Source organism: Pelodiscus sinensis, chromosome 3 (genome assembly GCF_052426305.1).
Source record: "Pelodiscus sinensis isolate ZL-2025 chromosome 3, ASM5242630v1, whole genome shotgun sequence".
NCBI lineage: Eukaryota > Metazoa > Chordata > Testudines > Trionychidae > Pelodiscus > Pelodiscus sinensis.
In genome coordinates, this window is record NC_143054.1 from 178,480,112 (window position 1) to 178,504,686 (window position 24,575).

Consider the following 24,575-nt stretch of genomic DNA (forward strand, 5'->3'; position numbering starts at 1 on the left):
TGGGATTCCACTTTCAATCATTTGTCCTCTATGGTGTGGCAATGTAGGTGAGTGCTCCAACTTATGAGTGATGCATTTGTGGTGATAAATAATGACAGAGGGTCTTGCTGAAAGGTGATGCCTATAAGAACGTTCTGCAGTTGAGTCCATTGGTCTAGGGATGCAAGAACCTTCGGTGGAAGTGTGACTCATTTGCCCAGATTGTGTTTAGCAGGGGTGTATACTGTGGTGAGCCACCTTATAGGCAATGCAAATATAGATTTGAGTACTTTGTTATGTAAGTGGTAGTTGCCATTTGACCTAGTTTCTGAAGGCAAGTCCTCACCATGGTTTGAGGGCAGTGGTAGATTGAGTGAGATAAGTGTTGTTAGTGTGGTGAATCAGTGGAATGGTAATATTGCTCTGACTTGTATGGAATCGAGAACAGCTCCAGTGAACTTAAGACATTACGTAGGTTCCAGGGTGGATTTCTGCTCATTGTTTTGGAGACCTAGTCGGTGAACGAGGCCTATAGTTGATTGCACCATGGTTGCCATTTTGCACTAGCTGATTCCCTTTAGTAGACAATTGCCTAAACAGAAGGAAATTACCACCTGCTGGCATCAGAAGTATACTGCCATTACTGCTAGCATTGTTGAGAAGATTCAACAAACACTAGATAGATAAATGGTAGAAGCCGATGTTAGCTGTGGTTGGATCCTACTGTGAATCTGAGGAAACATTTCTGGGCAGGATGAATTGTAGTATAGAAATATGCACAGTGGAGATTGAGGGCTGAAAACCAGTTTCCCCTGTCCTGCACTGGTATAACTGGGGCCAGAGTGACCATTATGAATCTATGGTTGCATATAAATCTGTTGAGTTTTCTGACATGAAAGACAGGTCTCCATCTCCCTCCTCCCTGCTTTTTTTCTGGGTCAGGAAGTGGTTGGAATAAAAACCCTTCTCTTGATATGGAGTTGGAACTGGCATCAGGGCACCAAGGTGAAGGAGGTGCTGTACCTCTTGTTGGAGTAGGTGAACATTAGAAGGTTCCCTGAAAAGGGACACAGAAGGTGGAAGGGTGGGTAAGGTGGAAAGAAATGTAATAGTGTAGCCGAATCTTATGATTTCTGATCCATTATTATGGTGGCAAAAGTATGATAAAATGAGTGTAAACAACGGCCAAATGTATAGGTAGTGCTGGTTCTGGGGAGAGGTCATTCAGGCCCTCAACCAAACGTTCAAAATTGTGGTTTAGAAGTAGACCTCTGAGATCACTGTTTTGATCTGAGTTGGCCAAAGTACCATTGGTTTTGGAAGTGGAAAAAGGAGTCTTAAGGACTCTGGTACAGATGATAGCACTGTTGCTAGTTAGATAGAGTGTAAATGTCTAGGGTGCTTAGAGATGCTCGAGAGTCCTTCATGGTGTTGTGGACTGTACCCTATCAAAGGGAATGTCCTCTACTTTGAGCTGAAGTTCTCTGGGGATCCTGAGGCCTATAGCTAGGATGCCTTGAGCATAACAGTGGCTGTGGCGGTAGTTCAAGCCGCTGTATCTGCAACATCCATAGCCGCCTGGAGAGCTGTTGCGGCTTTAGTTTGGCCCTCTTTGATAATGGACTGCAACTGAGGGCATTTTTGTTCTGGCAAGTCATTCATGAGTTCCTGTAGTTTTGAATAGTTGGGATAGTTGGATAATTAGCCAGAAGCACAAACTAACTGGCCTCTCAAAATTCCAGAGTAGAGGATGAATATATTTTTCAGCCGAAAAGATCTAAATGTTTGTGTCCATTGTCATGCAGTGTGGAAGGAAATTGCAGTTGTTTCTTGTGATGATTTATGGCATCTACAATGAGCGAAAATTCATTTGTGGGTATGAAAATAAAGTCCATGCCTTTGGCTGGCACAAAACATTTCCTATTGGTGGGTGGCACCAAAATAGGAGTTTGCCAGATTGTTTCCAATGATTTCATAATCACTGCATCTAAGGGAAGGGCTTTTTTTTTTGGTGGCAGAGGGCTGGAGAATTTGTAACAGCTTATGCTTTTCCCCTGGTACTTTCTGGAGGGCAATTTCTTAACTAGTGGTCACTCTTTTGAATAATTCCTAGAACAGCTTAAGGTCATCTTCCAGTGCATGTATCGGTATGACTGCCTTGTCTAGTGAGGAGAAAGAATTGTGGATGGGAAGATGTCCTCATTGTCTATGGCACAAGCCTCATTTTCCTCTTGTATGTCACTGTTTGGAGTGTTAGACGTTGTGTCTCTTGGGTCAGGTGGAGGTTATTTGATCGCCCATCATGCTGGTGTGGATAGGGCAATGTACTGGTGTCTCTACTTTGCTTAAGGATACCATGAGGCGACTGCATTCAGTAAGGGAGTGGTGGTTAGGACCAAGAATGCCGATGCACAGGGCAAGTGTGAAAGGCCTTAGACTTTTTCATCTCCTATGTAGGTCTCCTCTGTGTTAGAGAAGAATCCTGGGAGAAGAGGCTTCTGTGTCTGTCTGCTTCCACATCACTGTGGATGGAGGAAGGAGCAGGGGACAGAAGAGACTGATCAGATCTATGGCTTAGCAATTGGCCAGTGCCAAGGAGTGGAGATTGTGATATCAAAGAAACTGCAATGTCTCACTGGTGGAGGGCAGTGCACTATTCATCTTGGTCTGGGGAACCATGCAACAGAGGAGAGGCACAGGTACACATACCTCAAATGTGCAAATAGCTTGTTAGTTGTCCTGAAGAGCCTAGAAGGTGGCCAGACTGCTCCCCCCAGCTGGTGAGCACCCAGGTAAGTGCTGTACAAAGAACCTAGCGTCATCTGGAACTTTACTCAAGTTATCAAGATCATTTTGAACATGAGAAGGGATTTCTCACTTACTCCCCGTAATCTCACAAAGGTGCAGCTTCATGAGGAGGGGATTTCTCAAGAGTCTGCTCTGATCACTGCTCTAGGCTTTACTGTGGAGACAACCGGTGGAGCAGGCAAGTGTGGAGAGACAGACCCTCAGCTGCTGTCTCAAAACTTAGCCTCTTTCTGTACATAGTGACTGTCATTGAGCTGAAGTCCAGATAGACACAATTTCCATTAGGTTGCAGCCTAAGAAAGGGCTGCACAGGAGGCACAGGCTTCTCATCATGCCTGGAGATTCTGCAAGTTGGGGAAGGGGTGATAAGCATGGTACAGAGTATTGAGAGACACTCTGTGAAGATAAACCCCAGCAAACACTTCCTCATGGGAGAAGGCAAAGGAGAAGGAATTGAAACCCTGATTTTCACCTGATTTGTCCTTTAACAATAATAATCCATGCCTTGGAAAGGATTTATTTTCTTTTGCAGTTTTGGGAGGATTTTCCACAGTATATCATGAGAACTGTGATTCACTGTGTGAGGAAGGAGAGATGTTTTGGAGTCCTGCTTCTCTCCATCAGGTTCTGGGACCTACTTTAGGCATTCTGGAGAGAATCATAGTCCAAAAAGGTTCTCATTTTTATGGTCCTTTGTTGCCCCAGATCCACCCTTAATTATTTGGATGAAGTTCTCCTAGTCCTCAGAGCCTACTCTGTCTGACCTGTCTCATAGTTGGGTTTTTCTGTGTAATTGCAGCAACTTTGGGGAGGGGATTAGAGAGATCCCAACCTGTCTTACTCAGAGCTCTGTGGCTGGGCATTTTTTACCTTCTGCTGAACTTAAGAAACTTATAAATAGCATCTTTTGGAATTCTCCCAATGCTTGCACAATTACTTTGTAAGGCCTGAAAGCCTGGTGGAAAGATGTTGCAGTGGAGGCTCTGAATAGCTATAACCACTGTGCTACTCAGCAGCTCTTCTGCCATGCCTTAAAAGGGGCACTGAATCATGGAAGGGAGGCATTGCAGTAAAGAGTTCATGTGGCTGTTAGCACTCACACTGATCTTGAACCAGGAAGTGGTGAGAAGGTTTGAAAACAAATAAAAGGCTTTAACTGCCTTAAAAATGGCTAAAATACTTTTTTTAAAAAGCATGGGAATTAAGCAAATCACCACTTGACTCCTGCCATGGAGACAAAACACCTGGCAACAAGCAGAAGATATGGCTAGCATAGGCTATGCTGTAGCTATGAACCAAATCTGTGCACAGGAGGTTATTAGCCTATATCAGAATTCTGGAAGATGCTGGGCTGCAGAAAAAGAGAAGGGATACAGTAGAGATATTGGCCAGGTTTGAATATTTATGTTGTTTTAACCTCTTAATCCATAAATAGCAAGATGTCATCTTGTTTCAGGAAGAAAACAGGTCTATCACTTGATCAGATAAACGGCTTTTTTAGTTCTGAGTGCAGTGTTTACCAGAAAATCTATCTATACCAAGACTGGCCAGGCGAAACACACAGAAATTGCTGAGGTAGCTTCATAATTCCTGTGGTAGGAGAAGTCTAAATTCTTGTGTCCAAATGAGTTTATGGAAGAAATCCAATTCACTTGGAGTACCTTTTCCGATGCTGGATAAAGTCAAATCTATCATTGCAATGAAACTACATCATATTTCAACTGATGTATTGTTATAGTCCTTTTTTGGCCTCTTTTCTTAGCTTCTTCGATGTTGCTGCGAATAACCAGTCATATTTTAGGACATTCTGCAAGACCATATGGAAAAGGATACATGATTCCAATTTGGAACCAAATAGGAACCACTTTATGGTTATTTCAATTCCTTTTCCTTTCTGTTCCTATTCCTTTTCTTTCAGGGCATTTGGAGGAATACTAGAACCGCAGTGGCCTCTCTAAGAATGATAGCAATTTGTGCAAAATATCCTGTTAATTGAGAACTTTGTATGTATTTCCTAAAGCTGATTTTTTCTTGGAGCCCTAAAAAACACAAGATCTGTTTGTAAAATAAATTCATTTATTGGAGAAACTATATTTAAAATATAGCTAGCATGCAAGAGGTGGCAATTTACCCTTGATTTCCTTAAGATATCTTTGTAAATATTAATTTTGTTATTATAGCTCTCAGGACCAAAACACAGGGCTTTATTTTTTCTTCTAAACAAATTACACTGCAATTATCTGAATTAAATCGCCTATTAATTAGTCCACTTTTCTAAATTCTCATGGTCAAAATGTTCACAAACTTTCCTCCTTTAATATTATGTGCCACTTTACACTTCTTTACTTCTAACTCATTTAAGAAAATATTAGTTACCACATAATATTAATTCTCAGGGTGCTTTAAATGCATACATCACCACAAGTCAGACTTTAATAAGGTAAAACGGGGTGCAGAAGGAGACTGACAAAGTACACTAGTTCTTGAGCATAAATTCCAAGGTTTTTAACGTGATAAATGTAAGATGTAAATATCTTGCTTTAGCAATTTATTACTGATTCTTATTAGTGCAAACTACTAATAGTGGAAAGTACTTTGATTATCATATCTGTATCAACTGAAATTGTGATTGCTAATGCCAAATGGGGAATAGAAAAGCTCTGACTTAAAAAAAAAATCTACCTTTTTTTAAAATCATACAATAAAATCAAAAAACAAAAATATAACCTGAAGCTTGGCATTTTGAGTTTGTAATGTTGTATTTTGCTCCTGCAAAGAAACAGTCTGTCTCTGAAGTGATAGAATCTGAGCTTGCAGATTATCGTTCTGGGTCTCAAGTTGCTTTAGTTGAGTTTTCAGTGCTTGTTTCTCTGCCTGCAGTGTAGCATTCTTAAAAAAAAAGTTAAAGAAGAACAATCACACACATCTCAATAGGCCACTGATTATATTTTAGATTACTTTACCTAAAAAGATAATTATTTATTTTAAATACAAATAAGATGAAGTTATGTGTTCCCATTAAAATCACAAGAAAAGCAATTTTCATATAAAACTTCCACACTTTTATTAATTAATCTGTTTTTTGCTAAGGAATGGAGTGGACGCATTAACCTGAGATATTCATATAAGGATGGAAGGAGAGCACATTTTCAAAAATGGCCAGATACTAGATATTCAAATGGTGCTAATATAATTACTGCCTTCCACTCAAATCTCTGTTTGTATGCAACCCCCATGGATGTGTCATTGGTAGAGGCCTATCAAATTCGTCATCCGTTCTGGTCGATGTAATGGTCATATGATTTTTAAAATGGTAAACTTCATAATTTCAGTTACTGAAATTTGAAATTCCATGGCATTGTAATTGGTGGGATCCTGTTTCAAAAATAAAAAAATGAGGAGGGGTTGTAAGGTTATTGTAGCACGGGTTGCGATACTACTACCTTTACTTCTTTGATGCAGCTGGTGGTGGTGGTGCTGCATTCAGAGCAGGGCATCTGAAAAGCAGTAACTGTTGGCCAGGAGCTGAGCTCTGAAGGCAGCATATAAGTAAAGATGGCATGGTATGATATTGCCACCCTTATTTCTGTGCTGCTGCCTGCAAAACTGGGCCTTCATTCACTAGCCACTACTCTCCAGCTGCCCAGCTCTGAAGGCAGCGGAGCAGAAGTCAGCGTGGCGTGGCATGGTATGGTATTGCCATCCTTACTTCTGCACAGCTGTTGGTAGGGTGCTGGCTTCAGAGCTGGCCAACAGCTGCTACTTTCTGTCCACCCAGCTCTGAAGACAGTGCAGAAGTAAGATTGGCAATACCATAAATCACTCTAAAATAACCTTGTGACCCTCCTGAAATAAATTGGAGAGTCCAGCTGAAGGCAACAAAAATAATTAAAGGGTTGTGGCAACTGACTGATGGGAGGCTGAGGACTGAATGTATTTAGTCTGCAGAAGAGAGGAGTGGGGGGAAGGGGCCTTGAGAGCAGCCTTCAAATACCTTAAGGGGGTTCCAAAGAAGATGAGGCTAGGCTCTTAATAGTGGCAGATGGCAGAACAAGAAACAATGGTCTCAAGTTGCAGTCAGAGAGGTAGGATGGATATTAAGAAAAACTATTTAACAGGGAGGGTGGTGAATGAAGCACAGGAATGGGTTACCTAGGGAGGTGGCAGAATCTCCATTCTTAGCAGATTTTAAGATCTGACTTGACAAAGCCTTGGCTGGGATGATTTAGTTGGGGTAGGTCCTGCTTCAAGCAGGGGGCTAGACTTGATGACCTCAAGTCTTCCAACTCTAATCTTTTATGACTATGACCCCCCAATTTGAGAAACACTAATCTCCTTTATCAAATCTGAATAGTATAGGGTGAAAGCAAACAAAAGACCAGATTTCATGGGGGAAGATCAGATTTTATGGTTTGAGACACATTTTTCATGGCCATGAATTTAGTAGGGCCCTAGTAATTGGCAACAGAGATTGAATCTGGGATGTTTGGTTATAAAACTGTAAACCTTTAATATTTAAGCAAAAAGACCTAGGTTATATATTGCAAAGACTGTATAAAACACATAAACCACTAAAGGACACAGTCATATTGTGTAAGTATGGATTACATATTCACTCTGGCCATGAAAGTTCATCCTGAGTGTCAGGGGTCTATCCCAATCAAATCCCCACAGGGGCCATCACTAATAATGTGACACAAGCCTCTGCTGGCTGAGCTTGAAACACCATGTATGTTAACTCACATTTTTACTCTGGCCATCTCATTTTCACATTATATGAAATAACCAAATTAAACCACTTACATTCCTTTCTACTTCTATTAATCTATCTTTAACTTTCAATAGTTCTCTAGTAGTTTCCTGATTTTCCTTTTCCCATTTACTGACAGACTTGGTTTCTTCACCAGTTCTTGGAGGGGAATTCTGTACCATCCTTTCCTCCTCTTGTCTTTGTTTGAGAGCTTCATAGTTTTTTTTCACCTAAAATCAATGAAGACAATTACAAGCATTAAAAATATAACTCAAAACCAGGGCTGTCAAGCAATTTAAAAAATTAATTGTGATTAATCGCGCGAATAATCACACCATAAAACAATAATAAGAATACTAGCTATTTAAATATTTTTGGATGTTTTCTACATATTCTAATATATTGATTTCAATTACAACACAGAATACAAACTGTATAGTGCTCACTTTATATTTATTTTTTATTGCAAAACATTTACACTGAAAAAAAAAAAAAAACCAAAAAAAAAAAAACAAACAAAAAAAAACATCAGTTCACCTCCCTGAAGTATTGTAGTGCAAATACATGAAAGCTGAACTTAAATTCTTCTATATAATCAATATATTTGTGATCTACTCAAAAGAGTCCTTTTTTAGCTCAGCCCCAGCTGTGGGTGGCACAGGGCTGGAGGGGGGTAGACTCTGCCATGAGCAGTACAGAGTTCGGGGGAGTCTCAGCCCCCAACTGCAGGTGGCATAGGGCTCAGGGTGGGGGTCAGCCCCCAAGCTCAGGGGAGGGGTCAGCCCATAGCCAGGGGAGAGGGACAGACCCCACCATAGGCAGTGCAGAGTTCGGGAGGGGGGGACTCAGCCCCAGAATCAAATGAGGGGGGAGGGTCGGTCCCAGCCCCAGGAGGCAAAGAGAGGGTGGCTTGGGTGAGCCCTGCTGGGGGCGGCGGGGGACAATTTGGACAAGCCCCCCCCGGCTGTTTTATTTTTAAAAATATGGTCACCTGGGAGGGGAGAGAGATGGGTGTCAGGGTCTTTACTTTTCTTGTTTACTTCTCTGCTGGAGCTGGAACCATGGCTTCAGGTTTTTTCCCTCCTTTCTGGCAGCTTTGTTTTTCTGTGCGCCCTCTGGTGGCGGTTTGCATTACTGTGCCTTACCAGAGATGGTCTCTGAAGCAGCTCATGCTGGTTTGCTGACCTCTGCGATTAACGCGAGTTAATTTTTTTAATGTGTTAATTCTGCCCTGCGTTAATTGCAGGCGTTAACACTCACTAATTGACAGCCCTACTCAAAACTCTTTTTTACTATGTATGAATGTAATCTGCACAGGATAAGAAACTCCATGAATATTTTTCATTCTTAAAATTGTCAATTTAACTTTGGGAGTTAACACAACGACACCTGATTTATTATATGTTTGATATATGCATCTTTTGTGCACGCAATTGTACTTCAAATTAATAATACGAGTATAAAAATCTAGATGGGCAATTTCATACATGACCGTCCCATTCCAGATGTTTAAAGTTGTATCACTAAATTATAGATTTCTTGGGAAGTGAAGATACTTTTTACTCTAAATCAAGCCCTGAGTTCATCAGTATTGTTCTCTTTTACTCACAATAAAGGCTCTGTGAGTTGGCCCATGATGCAGCTCTTAGCTACAACCTACCTTATCACTTATTTAAATTCTTATCTGGAAAACACAGTCCTAATAACTCTGCGAGTTCAAAAATTATGACCCAGGCCAAAAGAAACCATCAGATTGGCTTGAAAGGCATGCATTCTGTAAAAACATCAATATTCCCTTTTGGTTTGTTTTTGGAATTTCTTTTATAAAGTTTTAGGGCATGTCTACATAGCAGCGTTATTTCAAAATAACTAACATTATTTTGAAATAGCTATGTGAGTGTCTATACAGCAAACATATTATTTTGAATAATGGGCAATTATTTTGGAGTCTATAACCCTCATTCTATGAAGCATTATGCCTATTCCAAAATAGCTATTTCAGAATAGGGCATGTGTAGGCAGGGCAGCTGGAGATATTTCAAAATAATTGTCCTCCAGACCTTCCCACAGGTGCCCTGCTAGCCCCTCTGCCAAACTCATCAAAACTCTATAGTACCCCTTCCCCTGCAGGCTTTAAAGGCGCAGCCTCAAAGGAAAGGGCTTGTGGCACAAGGCAGACCCTGACAGCCCTGAGCCACACTGCAGCGGCCTGCACATCTGCCCATGAGCCACTCCCGTGCTCCATCTAAGCCCTCCACGGCTACAACCGAGCAGGTAGCCAGCTCCCAAGATCTTGCCAGGGACTGAAAGAGGCGCATGCCTTCCTGGTCTGGCGCAGAGATCCTGGACCTCACTGAGGTCTGAGGCAAAGAGGAAAACATCCAGAATCTCTGCACCACATATGCAGGAATGTGGATATCTATGGCCAGATAGATGAGAGCCTGGGCACCAGGGGCCACATGTGCTCTCAGGAACAGATGCACATGAAGATGAAAGTGCTCAGGCAGGCCCATGCCAAGGCCACAGAGCACAGCTCCCACTCTGGGGCAGCACCCCAGATCTACCCTATTATAATGAGCTCCACTGCATCCTAGGCGGTGGGACAATCCTTTAGCCCTCCCTCCCCCCATAGTGGACTCAGGGCTGGGAACACCCGTTGTCACTCTTCCGGGGGGCCAGAGATGGAGAGGAGGAGCCAGACAAGGCCAGCAGTGTAATGATGCCCAACAACCGGGAGGTCTTGCTCTCCCTGGAGCCAGTCACCCCTTGCCCTGGATGTCTCCCTGGCATCGTCTGATGCTGGGGAAGGTCAATCAAGTGAGTGCCATTAGTTTCCACAGAGACATATGGGAGGAGGTGGCAGTCAGCAAGGGACTGCTGTGTGCTCCTTGCCCAGCATTCTTGGCCTGGGGTTGCATCTGGAATGCAATCTGGGGCACACAGCTCCAGGTAGGGTTGCCAGATGGTTTAACCAAAAATACCAAACATCCTCCCCGACAAAAAAATTCTGTTGAGAAAACAAAGGGGAGACCAAAAAAAAAAAAAAAAAAAGAGAACCCCGAGAGTTAAGCAAAAATAAAATAAAATAAAATAAAAAACCAACATGGCTTCTTTAAGAAATGCCTTTGAGGCTTTTTGCCAGCAGCCATCTGGTTTTCCTGCTCCGAGCCAGAAAACAGTTCCCCTGTGGAACCAGGTAAGCAGGGGGGCTGGTCCTGGTCCTGAGTGTGTGTAGGCTTGCCAGGTGTCCAGTATTTTTGCCTTCTGGCAGGGAAAAAAATTAGAAAATACCGGACATTTTAGGTGTCCAGTATTTTCTGAATTTATTTACTGGACAGGAGGCGAAAATACCGGACTGTCCAGGTCAATACCAGACACCTGGTAACCCTAGCCCCAGGAGGCAGCAATAGAGGACCCTTGTGCTCTGGCTGACAGGGTATCTGTAGAGGCCTGCCTTATTCCTGACAATGGGGTGGAGACACTCTCCTATCACAAGCCACCTCTAGAAGGAGGCTGGGGACATGCAACTACCTACCCACCCACCAACACTCAGGAGTGCTGTACATGGCATATGAACATGCCTGCACTCTCGGGACAACGTGGCAAGGTGGAGGAGCATCTGCCACTCACACACATCTCCTTCCAACATCCAGCCTTACTCTCCTCCAGTGGCCAGGGATAGGAAACTTCTCCCTGTGGGAACCACCACTGCTGGACCCAGTGTGTGCGCAGCACGGAGGGAAGCTCACCTACCCCCATGGCCACCCTCCTGCCCGCAGGCTCCTGGTCTGGCTGGCACCCTCCCATGCCTGTTTGTCCCCAGGATGTGTGGGTAGTGAGGCTCCCCCCTTTGACATCTATGCCCCTTGCAGGAAAGGGCCTGCTGTCTAGGCCTTAGGTGGCCTTGCTCAAAGCACATCACCTTTGTCTGACCTGAGGCCTTTCGGTCTTAGCTCAGAGATTAAGGCTAGGCTTCATACACAGTGTCTTCAGGAATGACTGCCCTTCTCTTTGCTCTCCACAGCAGTACCAGTTGCAAAAGGAGCAGTCGACACCTCCTGTGCTATTGTCTCAACACTATGTGATCTACGGGTGCCAGAAAGCCCACAGGGACCACCAGTGGGAGCACATCGCTGCCCTGGGAGCCCTGCAGCGCTCCATGGACTGGCAGGACCAGAGACTGGAGAAGGACCTGCATCATCAGCACCACAACTCATGGTGGAAGCTGCTGCAGCAGGGCCGATCCATCTGCGTGGCCTTCTATGCAGTTATTAACCATGTGGTGGTCGCTTCCATCCCTCCAGCTTCTCCCCCAACCCCTCACTGTGGCCTCCAAGGGCACCACACATGAGGCAGTGGCATAACCTGAAGCCTGCAGCATTGCCAGCCCCAGGCTTTCTCCACCTCCACCCCTCCCCACATACACCAGGAGAAACCCTGACTTGCCCCATCCCACATCAGAGCTTTGTGAAGGTGGGATTGAAAAGTCTCCCGCGGGGAGGGAGGAAGGGGGGGCTTCCACCACCCACACCACCACCATCTTCCCCCTTCTCTAGGGAACCCCACTCCAGCAGTTCAGTTTGCCACCCTCCTGGGACAATAGCATGAGAGCACCATACCTGCAAGACCATGGCCCCGATGGTCATCTCCCCATGCTGAACTGGTTCCCAATGGACCAACAGCTGTCCAGCGTAGTATAGTGAGCTTCCAGACAGCAATGGTGACCCACTTCTGGAGGGGGATGGTGGGTCTCATCTGGGTGTTGTCCTGATGCCCTGCCTAAAGTGCTTCTGGGTGGCCTTAAATGTGATTCGGTGTCCAATAAGTGTGGATGCTCTATTTCAAAATTGCTCATCACTATTTTGATGGGCATTTGCTGGGTAGATGAGCTATTTTGAAATAAGCTATTTCAAAATATAAATTATAAAATAGCTTATTTTGGAATAAGCATGCAGTGTAGACATTCCCTTAGAGAGCACCCTTTGTTCTCCCTTGTATGTAAATTTTTGAATTAAGAGAGACAAAATGCACCTAAAGAAAATAAGGAAGTCCTCTCCGCTTCTTTCTCCTGATAGATGTGAGACAAAGAGTCTCTGAACTTCTCACTACTTGCTCTTTCCCTTTCAGGTATTTTCTGAGTATTATTATCAGTTCCCTACTCTGGTTCCTACCACCTCTCCCTTGAGTATTCCTAGCCTTCTCCAAATATTATCCTTCATGTCTCCACTGGGAACTGTACAAGCAGTCCCCGGGTTATGTCAGTCCGACTTAAGTCGGACCCCTAATTACAAATGGGGGGGAGGGAGGCGCAGCTAGTGCGGGGTGCCTCCCCCACTGTCACCGCCTCTGGCGGCGCGGGGGGCGCTTCCCCCCAGCAGACCAGGGAGACGCGGAGCTAGCGCCCCTCCCCCCAGCAGACCAGGCTTTTCTCGCCGTGGAGGACGCAGGCGGCAGGACCGCGGCGTGTCTCGGCAGTCCCGCCGCCCGCGTCCTCCGTGGGGAGAAAAGCCGCTCCGCGTCTCCCTGGTCTGCTTGGGGGGGGGGGACGCAGCTAGTGCGCCCCCCCCCCAGCAGACCAGGCTTTTCTCGCCGACGCCTGGGGTAGAGCAGCTGGGGGGCTGCCGGGTTGGACCAATCCGGCAGCACCCCAGCTGCTCTGCCCCAGGCGTCCCCAAGTCAGCAGCTGCTGAAACTGACAAGCGGCTGACTACAGGAAGCCCGAGGCAGAGCTGCTCTACCCCGGGCTTCCTGGAATCAGCCACAGATCAGTTTCAGCAGCGGCTGACTTGGGGACACCTGGGGCAGAGCAGCTGAGGTGCTGCCAGGTTGGTCTCCGCAGTGCCGAGGTGTGGCGCTGCGGGGACCTACCTGGCAGCGCCCCAGCTGCTCTGTCCCAGGCATCCAGATTCAGCCACTGTTGAAACTGATCAGCGGCTGATTCCAGGAAGCCCGGGGCAGAGCAGCTCTGCCTCGGGCTTCCTGTAGTCAGCCGCTGGTCAGTTTCAGCAGCTGCTGACTTGGGGACGCCTGGGGCAGAGCAGCTGGGGTGCTGCCGGGTTGGTCCCGCCACGCCAAGGGTCGGCGCTACCAGACCAACCCAGCAGCACTCTAGCTGCTCTGCCCCAGGCGTGTCCGATTCAGCCGCTGCTGGTCAGTTTCAACAGCGGCTGAATCTGGACGCCAGTTCCGACTTACATACAAATTCAATTTAAGAACAAACCTACGGTCCCTATCTTGTACATAACCCAGGGACTGCCTGTATTGTTTTTGACTTCCTTCTCTGGCACTTTCTCCAATAATGAATGAATATTGCTTCCAGTCCTCTTCTCTATTATCACCTACATTCACTATTTCAGCAGCAGTATGAAGAAAAATGCAAGCTAAAGATAGGAGGGATTTTCATGGTCATAGGATTTAAAAATGGTAAATTTAATAGAATCTGAAATTCCATGTTGTTGTAATTGTAGGAGTCTTGACCAAAAAAGGAGGTGTGGTGGGGTTGAACGGTTATTGTAATATGGGTTGCAGTGCTCAAAGTAACTGTCTTTAACCATCACTTTTCTTATGGGAACTGGTGATGTCTTGGACCTGACATTGGCTGCTGTCTTTAGACTGACTCTTACTGCTCTCCTTGCCTTGTTGGACTCTGCAGGATTCTGTACATGCAAAGAAGTACAAATCAAGCACCTGAGACATTGGAATGATCAATAAGTCAGGAAATGCATCCTCTTATTTCAATTGCAACAGTTATTCGCCCACAATTCTTCAATTGAAAGCTATTATACACAACACTGAATAGCAAATATTGCAAAAACTGTAGCTCCTGAGATAAATTCACAAGAATTAGCAATATAGAAGATAACACTGTTTTTATAGGTATAAATTCAGTAAATATTTTGTTTTTCAACCACTGTTCCTCATGCACATCAAATCTTATAGAAAAATTCAAGACCAATTCTAATATTTTTACTCAACAAAGATTTGAATTCTTACATGAGTTTTTGAAAAACTTGTGCTCAGAAAATTATGTAGAAGCTTTCCTGTGTCTTTGAATGCATGCTTTTCAAGATTAAGTATTCTGAGAGAGAAGTGAATTATTTTGTCAAGTGTACTTAATTCTGTAAGAGTATAATGATAAACTGCAAATAAAATTGGAAAATAAGAACGACATTCAATAATTTTATAACCAGGAAAAAAACCTGTTGTGTCATTTTTCCTTACTGTTTTAAGTTCCTGGCGCAGCTGCTGGTTTAAATTTGTTGACTCTTCTAAACGAGCTTCCAAAGCCGCAATTTTTTCTTCTTTTATTTCTAGAGATTTCTTTAGTGTAGACTCTAATTTTGACTCCAAAAGCTTGTACCTACTGCTCAATGAAATTTAAAAAAAATATTTATTATCATCTCCTATTTAAAAAAATAAAAATAAAAAAATATTTGAGACGTTCTAAAAAAAATTACATATATATTTTAAAATTCAGGGTCAACATATAATGTTTTTGAAAAAAATGGTTACCAATCTTTTATAACTATTGTTCTTCAAGGTATTTTGAATGTTTATTCCAATGTAGGTGTGTGCGCGCACCTAGTAGTAAGACATTTTTCCCTACTGGTAACTGTCGGGTTGGCTGTGGCACCCTCTGGCGTTGCATACTCATAGTGCTGGTATAAAGGGCTCAGCCAACCCCGCACTCCATCAATTCCTTTTTTTCGGCTAACTCCAAGAAGAGGGGATAGAGAGAGGGTCTTGGAATGCATATTTACAACACATCTTGAAGAACAACAGTTCACTGTCCATTCCACAGTAAGTGACTCTGAAGTATTTGTATAGGAGATAGTCTTGGAGAGTTCATGGACATGTGGACTGAAAAACCATTCAGACGAAGCTGGGATTGTTCTTGGCTTGTTAGTTGATGGTAAGGATCTGATTCTGTCACAAAAATCACAGATTACTTGACTTTAACTGACCTCTGCAACTTCTTTGGCTGACTTAGCCTGCCACAGCAGCAAAACTAGAGTATCTCTCAACCGCAACCCAGGAGCAGTGGCATGGCCAGAGTAGTAGTTGGATGTCAGCCCCATCCACAAAAGCAATTGACAGGACCAGGTAAGCCCCTGGGGCTACTGGAGCAGTGTCCTGGGGCTGTTGAAACAGTAGTGAGAGCTGGGTCAGCTCCCAGGCTGGAGAAGCAACTGCCAGGACTAGAGGAGCAGCAGCAGCAGCCCCCAGGACTTGAAGTTATCCCCACACCACAGGAGAAATAGCTGGGGCTGTGTCCATCCCCCAGGGCCAGAGCAGTGCCTCTTCCTTCTCCGCCCTAGGGCTGCATTAAGCCCCTGGTGCTGGTGGTAAGCCCTTACTGCAAGAACAGAAGCCAGGGCTGGGTTAGCCCCTAGGGGTGAAGCAGTGACAAAGCTGGAGCAGCAACTGGTGGTCTATCAGTTCCTACCAATGTTCCCTCTAATCTTTTCCATCCACAAGCAGAATATATTGTGTAGATGCATCAATGCATGTCCAAATGTGTACCACCAGTAGAAACAAAAAACCTAGCTGTGAGTGCTCTGCTGATCAGCAGGACAGCATTTGAATCTCTCCTGAGCAGCAGCACAAGAACACGGCTCACAGGGAACACTGGTCCCTGTCCAGGGCTACTTTTAGTAAAAGTAATGGACAGGTTGTAAAGCTTTCATGAAGTTTTGTTTATTACCAGAAGTCCATGACTCCTAACAAAAATATGTGATAAAATCATAACCTTAGTGATGGCATAGTGTGCTGAGAATGTGTTCATTAATGAACAAGTCGCCCCCTCTGCAGATGTTCTGAATAGCAATTTGCTCTAGAAATCAGCTCAGGAGGCCTGTGATCTTGTAGAATGAGAGGTCTGGTTAGCTACAGACAGAACACCTGCCTACTTGTATACATGCGAATGCATGAAGTGAGTCAGGACAAGATTCTCTGAGTTGAGATAGGAAGTCCCTTTATCTTCTCTACTCCCTCTATGAACAGCTAGGTTGATCTACAAAATTTAGAACATTACTGTCCTTCCAAAATCTAGAGAGCGTGGACACCGCTCCTCCCTATTCTCATGTGGTTTCGGGAAGAAAACTGGAAGGAACATTGTTTGACTGCAATGAAACTGAACAAAAACTGAGAGAAATGCAGGATGTGGATGCAACTGCACCTTATCCTTTAAGAAAATCGTGTACAGGGGCTCTGATATGGGTCTCTGAAAATTTTCTGGCTGAAATGACAACCCCTAAAATGGCCACTTTCCAGGAGAAGTGAGTTAATAAGCATGTCACCTGTGGCTCAAACAAATGATCTATCAGCTTTGATAAGACAAGGTTTACAGGTCAGAAAAGAATGGGCTCTCTAACCCAAGGGTATAACTTTTTTAGATCTTTAAGGAAATGGATAACTATTTCATGAAGGAAGACATACTGCCTGTTGACGCGGGATGGAAGGCTGACATAGCTGCAAGGTGGACTTTGACAAGAGAAATAGCCAACCCTTGCTGTTTCAGATGCAACAGGTACTCCAATATCACTTGCAATGAAAAACTCAAGTGAAAAATTCCATGCTGGGAAGACGAAACAGAGAACTGCTTCCATCTTGCAAAGTAAATAGCCCTGGTGGAGGCTTCCAAGGAAGCTTGCTGTTCAGGATTCAGCCATAGAGCTTTCAGACCATTAGATTAAGAGAGCTAAGGTTTGGATGGAGCAACCAACCAACCGACTGGTCCTGGGAGATCGGTCTGGATATAAAGGAAGAAGAAGTAGGCCCCTCCAGCAGGGTAGTGACCTTGGGCTATGGCCTTGCAGAACAGAACTGATGGCATTTCCTATTGATTCATGTAACAAACAGATGTATCTGGTATTGGTAAATGTCCCTTGTGATGTCTGGTCAAGGGATTACTCATGGTAAACAGAAAAAGAGCTGCTCAGACAATCCGCCAATTCGTGCTGAGCTCCCAGGAAGTGAGAAGCCTCAAGGTGGATTCAATGAGCTAAGCAGAATTCCCCCAGATAAACTGCTTTCTGATACAGTGGGGAAGAATGTGCCCCACCCTGTCATACTATCCATGATAACCAATATGTCTTTGTTCACAGTGTGAGGCAGGAATGTCTGACAGGCTTGATAGATCACCTTGATCTCTGTGATGTTGGTAAGGAGAGTTCTTCTGGAGACTGGAGTCCCTTGACTCCTGAGGGGGCCTAAGAGTACTCCTCAATCCAGCAGCAACGCATATGAAACCAAGGACTAAGGATGTTAAAAAGTGATTTCTTTTGTAAACATGTAAGCACTGAAATTTTCCTGGCTGCTTCTGCCCCTTGTCACCCCTGCACTGCTGCTTCTGATACAGAGGCAGTAGCAGGGGATAGTGAGGAAGCAGGAGATTCTGCAGGAGCCACTGCTTGAGGGGAGTTGGCTTTTGGCCTGACCCACACTCCTGTTGCTAACAGAGGTGGCAGAGGGAAGGGGGAGGAAGAGAAGAAGAGGTGGCTCTGCAGGAGCTGGTACACATGCAGAGCTAACTTAAAAGCAGAGGTAGCAGACTTCCTGTGCATACAGGCTCCTGCCTGCCTGCTCCTCCACACCACTGCCTCTAATACAGTGGTCCCCAATGCGGTGCCCGCGGGCGCCATGGCACCCGCCGGGCCACTTATGTGCGCCCACGGAGCAATCTGGGCTGGCCCCGCCCCCATGCGTGCAGCAGGTGCCAGCCCCGGGCGCATGGCCGGCCCTGGGGTCGCCGCACGTGCCGGTGCCGGCCCTGGCCCCATCCCCGAGTGCGCCGTGCGTGCCGGCACTGGCCCCATCCCCGGGTGCGCTGTGCGTGCCGGTGCCTGGTGCGTGGCACCTAGGCAGCCCCTGCCCGGGGTCGCAGCACATGCCGGTGCCGGCCCCGGGCGTCCGGCGCATTCTTGGCCCCGCCCCAGTCACGTGGCCTGTAAGCGGCTCCGCCCCCGTATGCGCAGCGCGTGAGCGGCCCCACCCCCAGGCACCCAGCAGCCCCAAAACTTTGGGGACCACTGCTCTAATACAAAGGCAGCAGCATGGGGGTGGGGGCCCTTGCATGTAATTGTGAAGGTTAACCAGTGAGCCCAGGTTCATCTGTTAATTGTTTAAATGTATATACTAACACATCCCTACCAAGGGCACTAAAGGTTAGAGCTGTAAAAAGAATTATTACCACACAAACTGTGATAGTCCAGCCACCAATCCTAGGAAATGAGGACATGAGAAAGTATGTTGAGAACCAAGTCCAGATGATTATGGACAGGTGAGTATACAATAGTCAGGCATGGCTAAAGAGGTCTGAGGCACAGCCTCACACCTTGCAAGATGTATGCGGTGCATTAGTCTTAGACAGTTCCACAGTATTGTAACTGGGTCACTCTTGACAGACCTTCTGAGGACTGTGATTGCTCAAACAAATTTCCTGGGAGGAAGGCTCTGGCTTGAGTGGAACTGAGTACAGCTCCATCCTCTATACTAGGATGAGGGTAAACATTTGGATTTCAGAATTTGGAAATAATGCATGTAGAACCCCTTTCCTCTCAAGCTGCTTGTGAGAAGGGTCCCTGAAGATGGGAGAGGGGTGAAAAAGGAGGTAGAAACAAACTAGAGGGTGAATTCTACTTCCAACTTGCTTAGCACCCAAACGCCCAAGATGATACAGGCTTAGGCACTGTTATCAGTGGGACAGTTGGATCCAACATAATGGGTGCTTGAATGATGACCTTGAGCATCCCATCAAAAGGAGAGCTCTGAGCAACCTGAGTTCCTGGGAGCAGTAGGTGTTGACCCTAAGGCTATGTCTACACTTCAGGCTTTTGCCAGCAGAGAGTATGTTAATGAAGTGATCGTTAGCATTTATCACACTGTCATTTGCATATCTCTGCCGATGCTTTATGCACAAGAGGTTTTTGCGCAAAAACAAGCAGTGTAGATGGGTTCATTTTGCGCAAAAAAACCCCTTTTGTGCAAGATCCCTTGTGCCTCCAAAAAGGAAGTATATGGGATCTTGTGTAAAAGGGGATTTTTGTGCAAAATGGACCTGTCTACACTGCTTGTTTTTTGCCCAAAAGCCTCTTGTGTAAAAAACATTGGCAGAGATATGCAAATGACAGTGCGACAAATGCTAATGAGCGCTTCATTAGCATACTCTCTGCCAGTAAAAGCCTGCAGTGTAGACGCAGCTTAAGAGAGAAGCTGGTGGAGTAGACCTATGCCTATCCCCCCTGCTCTCTCTCTCTCTCTTCTATGGGTCTTGACAGGTCAGTGGTGCAAAGTATCAAGCAAACTGTTGAGGCCTGTAATTTCTCCAGGAAGCCGCTGAGATATATAAACCCAAGGACTTCAGCATTGCCCTGGAATCCTTAAGTCTGTGGAGCTTAGTATTGGTTTGCTCTGAGAAAAGCAAATATTCTTCAAAGGGAGAGATCCTGAGGGGTTTGCTGGATTTCTTGAAGAAGACCAAAAGATTGTAACCAGAGGCGCCTGCACAACTGCATTCATGGCTGCCAGCACGGGGTCCGCAGCCTGCAAGCACACCTGCCTGGCTTCTTGAGAGAGCAGATTCTAAACCTGTGTATGGCATTTCACATATTGAAGTCATAATGACCCAGCAGCACTTCCTTGATGGCTATTTTAAGTTGCATCTCTCCAATAAATCAAATCTTTCTGACAAATAAGTCCAACTTTTTGGAGTCTTTTGGCTTAGGAGGTGCCCACAATTGCGCATGATCTCTTCAACTAGTGGATGATACTTCTAGGTATCTCCGAGGGGATACAAGTATAAGAATTTGTGATCTTGGACTCCTGCAGCGAGGCGGCCTACTCTATCTCTTGTTGTAACAAGCTCTTATGAGAAGGGTCCCTGAAGAGATGGGGAAGGCTGTTGAGGGGAGAAGGGAAGTGAAAAGAATGGAATATCCATCTCAAATAAGCTCCAGCACCCATCTGTCAGAAGTTATTCATTTCCATGCATTGCGAAGCTGGGCAAAACGGCTTCCAAGGGGACGAGAAGGGTTGTTCAACGTTAGATGGTTTTGGAGGGAATGATCTGTTGGCACCTTGACCAATCCATCAAACTGTCCTTCTAAAGTGTATGGCTGGGAAGAAATAGGTTGAGGGCCTGAAGATTGCCACTTGGAGAACCTAGACTTTCTTCTTTTGAGCTCATAAGAGCATTGGGTTAAATACTGTGATGGGGGAGTGGGCTGAATGAGGGCTGAGGACTATATTGTTTCTACTGCCCAGACATGTAAATTCCGAATGACCAAAGAATAGGCCTGGAGTCTTTCAGTGTGTGGAGAGAAGCAGCCTTCTTCTCTATAAAAATTTTGTATCTTCAAAGGGAAGGTCTTCCATGGTGGTTTGCAATCCTTTGGGGGAAGACCAAAAAGTGCAAGCAATAGGCTTGTCTTTTCATGATGGAGCACGTTTGTACTGCTTTCCCCAAGGCAGATACTCTTTTTCTCACCCGGTCAATACTGATGCTTCCTTGCCAGTGACCACTGGGTCCTTGGGCAGCTTGACATTCTATTTAGATGCTACTAGAAGATCTCTGGCTACTGGGTTTTGTAGGATACCGTTGGTATTGATGATATTGAACAAATCAGATACCTTTTTCGGCTTTCTCAGCACTCTGTGTGGAGACTCCTAGCTCTAATTTTGTGTGATTCTCATTTTTAGTTTCACTTCCCTTTTATGTGGACAATTGTGATGAGAATTCTCACATCCCGAACCTCAAACGAGGTTGAAAAGTCACTTCTATGAAAAGAAGTGTAAGTCTCAGCTCTCTATCTTTTCTGGATCATGGTTTCAACTGCTGGAACAAACCACACTTCTGGGGAATGTGGTTTTCTCCAAGGAAACAGACATATTGTGACTTATCAGTCTATCACCCAAATAGTTTCTTTGTTGCTGAGACACTTCTTGAAGCCTTGTGAATTAGGCATACCCTGTCCAGGAAGCCTTCAGATGAGACGGGGTGTTTAGGGTTGCATAAAAAAAGAAGTTTAAACATTATTTTAAAAAAAAGACTAAAGAAACGTGAAGGCAACTCTACAAAGTTGTTTTCCCTTCTACCTACCTACCTATCTCTCCCTCCCTCCTTATAGATTTCTTATTTCCTAATGGGTTTGATTACTTATTTTATTACAGTACATTTATAGGTTCATAGTAAAGTAGTTTGGCTATAATACAAGGGACCTACAGGGACTTGTATGTTGAGCTAGGGTGAAGTTAACATACTATATCTAAAACCTTTCATTCAGCTAGCACAGTTGGCTTATATATATCTGGGACCTTTCACCTAGATAACAAAATCAATGTGCATATATATAGGACCTTTCACCTAGATAGATGGTGAAAAGATAAAGTGACCTTTAATAGCATAAGGAGCTTCCAAGGTGTATCTTCAAACTTAAGAGATTTACCCCAAGGAGAACAAAAATAACATGTGAGAAAGATCCAATGCCATTAATACATATAAAAGTCTCAGAGAGGTAACCATGTTAGTCTGCAACTTTAAAAATAAGTAGTCAAATATATAATGACAGTATCATGAGCTTTCGTGAGTAAAACCCACTTTTTCAGATTAGATGTTCTGTGAGTTTTGTCCATGAAAGCTCATGATACTATATATATTTGTTAGTCTCCAAGATGCCACAGAACTACTTGTTGTCATTAATATGTATATGTATGTGTCATCAATACATACAAACATACCATATATATCCAGCCTATCAAGTAGGCATAGCCTAATATTTTTGTGGGCAAGGAAAATAAGTTTGGACATAGGAGGGCACAAGCATCAAGCCATATAAAAAAGGGGGTGTGAAGGGCTAGTTAGGAGGTATAGTAGGGGGATAAGCTTATTTTCTAAGCTAGCTTCTCAGTCTCTAAACTTTGTCTTTCTAACAGTCTTTTAGTTTTAATTGTTAAATTTAAGTCAGTTAAGTAAACTAAGTTAGCTTTAATAGCTCTTAGCTTTAGCATCTTCTAAGTTCGACACGTCCCACTCAAGAATTGAGGAACCTGGACCTGAACTTGGCATGCCAAAGGTGAGGCTGGACCCAGGGCTGGCCCACAACATTTTGGCACCTGTGGCGGGGAGCTCAAATGACACCCTCATACCCCTTGCTTGGGCCAAAACTTTGAAAGGTCTCAATTCTCTGGGTCCTAGTGGCGCCTCCCCCACAGTGTGGCACCTGAGGCAGCCGCTTCAGTTCGCCTCATGGTAAGGCCAGCCCTGGCTGGACCTTTCTCTCTTACCTCCATGTTATCAAGGAAGGGTGTGAGTATATTAATAAAAGCTTTAAAGAATACAATACCATATGTATCTTTAGAATAATAATATATTTGTAACCCTGCTTTATTTTACTATTTGACTGCTATCTGATTATTATTCCATATATCTTAATTAAGTTTTAAACTATTTTTGTCAGTGTGAACATCCTGCAACACCTCTAAGGGCCCTTTGCAGTCGCAGTAGCATGACTATGGGATAAGATCCTTATTATTTTCCGCTTGATTGTCAAGCCTATGGAGATTGCCTATCTCCTAGAACTGGAAGGGGCCTTAAAAGGTCATTGAGTCCAGTCCCCTGCCTTCACAGCCGGAACAAGTACCATCCCTGACAAATTTTTGCCCCAAATCCCTACATGGCCTCCTCAAGGACTAAACTCACAACCCTGGGTTTAGCAGGCCAATGCTCAAACCACTGAGCTAACCCTCCCCTCCATACTATAACCCATACTATCAAAATTAATATTGTTAACCTCCTAAATCAGGCAACACTGCACAATGCTGGTTAGCCTCATGGCACAGCACAGGCAGGGGACAGTGCATGTGCAGCCCAAATAGACTTGTTACCAACATTCTCCAATCAGCCGCTCAGGGATGCAAACACACCTACAGGAGAGCACTCACGTGGACACTACTTTATTACCATATTATAATACACTCAAGTATTCTCCCACTTTGGCCTAACTCTATTAATATCTTTTAAAAAATAAGGAAAACTGTGGGAAGGACAACTGTTTTATTATTGCAAATAAAAAATAAACATTTGCCAAACTATACCAAACTGATTTAGGCACTCTCACCTGTCATCTGTGCTCTGTTCATCATGCAAGAGGCGTTCTTTATTTAAACCTATTTTTTCAAGTTCATGGGTAAGTTTTTCAAGATCATTATTCATTTGCTGGGCCTTCAGTTTTTCACTCACCAAATCCTTATGCAAAATAAATAAAAAATTAGTCAATTTAAAATGGCAAATTAATAAGTCTTGGATTGGAAACTGTCTACGCATTACATTTCTATGATTACATTGAAGCTTGTGCAACCTATTAATATTACTTCTTTTTTCCTCCCAACTGCAGACTGACCCTCTAAAATCTAAGACTCTTTGTTCTGGCAACATCTGTGGTATGATATTGTTAGAACAGAGAGCCCTGGCCAGAGCTGGCAGTGGGGAGCAGGGCTGGAGGCAGTGGGGCTGGTGCTTGGGAACAGGGAACACAGTCCTGACCAGGCCAGAGACAGTAGCGCCGGTGGCTGGAGTGTAACCAAGGCTGGCGGACAGAGGCAGTGGGCTGGCACAGTGGGGAGTGCAGCCCAGGCAGGACTAGAGTCAGCATGACAACAGCAGGGAGAGCAGCCCTAGCTGGGACTAGGAACTGCCCAGTCACTGGGGCTGGCACCCAGGAGAAGGGCCAACAGCTGGAAGGGGAGCCTTGATCTCCGCTGGTACAGCCAATTCTGTGGTTCAGGAATGCTCAGATCCTGAGTATGCTGGACTAGGGAGGTCTCACGTACATTAACATCTGGTAAAATGAGAACTTAGATCTTAAATAACAAGTCTAATTTCATCTTAGATGTTTACTTTTTTTGCATGACTTCTCTTCTACATTTTATTTATTTAAAGCAAAAATATAGTTATCTGTGACTTCCAGAGACCTCTATGACATCAGCCTGTGATGGCTGGGAGCTGCAAGGTCCACTGCTGCCCTCATGGGAAGGGAGCTGT

At 44.6% G+C, this 24,575-nt stretch overlaps 1 protein-coding gene across 11 annotated transcripts in view; it reads right to left on the bottom strand.

Moving 5' to 3' along the window:
* CCDC88A (coiled-coil and HOOK domain protein 88A) overlaps window positions 1-24,575 on the bottom strand; it is a 248,572-nt gene that overhangs the window by 43,011 nt on the left and 180,986 nt on the right. For all 11 annotated transcript variants that reach the window (XM_014573127.4, XM_014573124.4, XM_014573125.4 and 8 more), the window contains 4 exons: window positions 23,653-23,780; window positions 14,759-14,900; window positions 7,591-7,767; window positions 5,515-5,676 (listed from right to left, as the gene is read on the bottom strand). In XM_014573127.4, coding sequence (XP_014428613.1) covers window positions 5,515-5,676; window positions 7,591-7,767; window positions 14,759-14,900; window positions 23,653-23,780 — 609 coding nt within the window. The remainder of the gene's footprint in view (window positions 1-5,514; window positions 5,677-7,590; window positions 7,768-14,758; window positions 14,901-23,652; window positions 23,781-24,575) is intronic.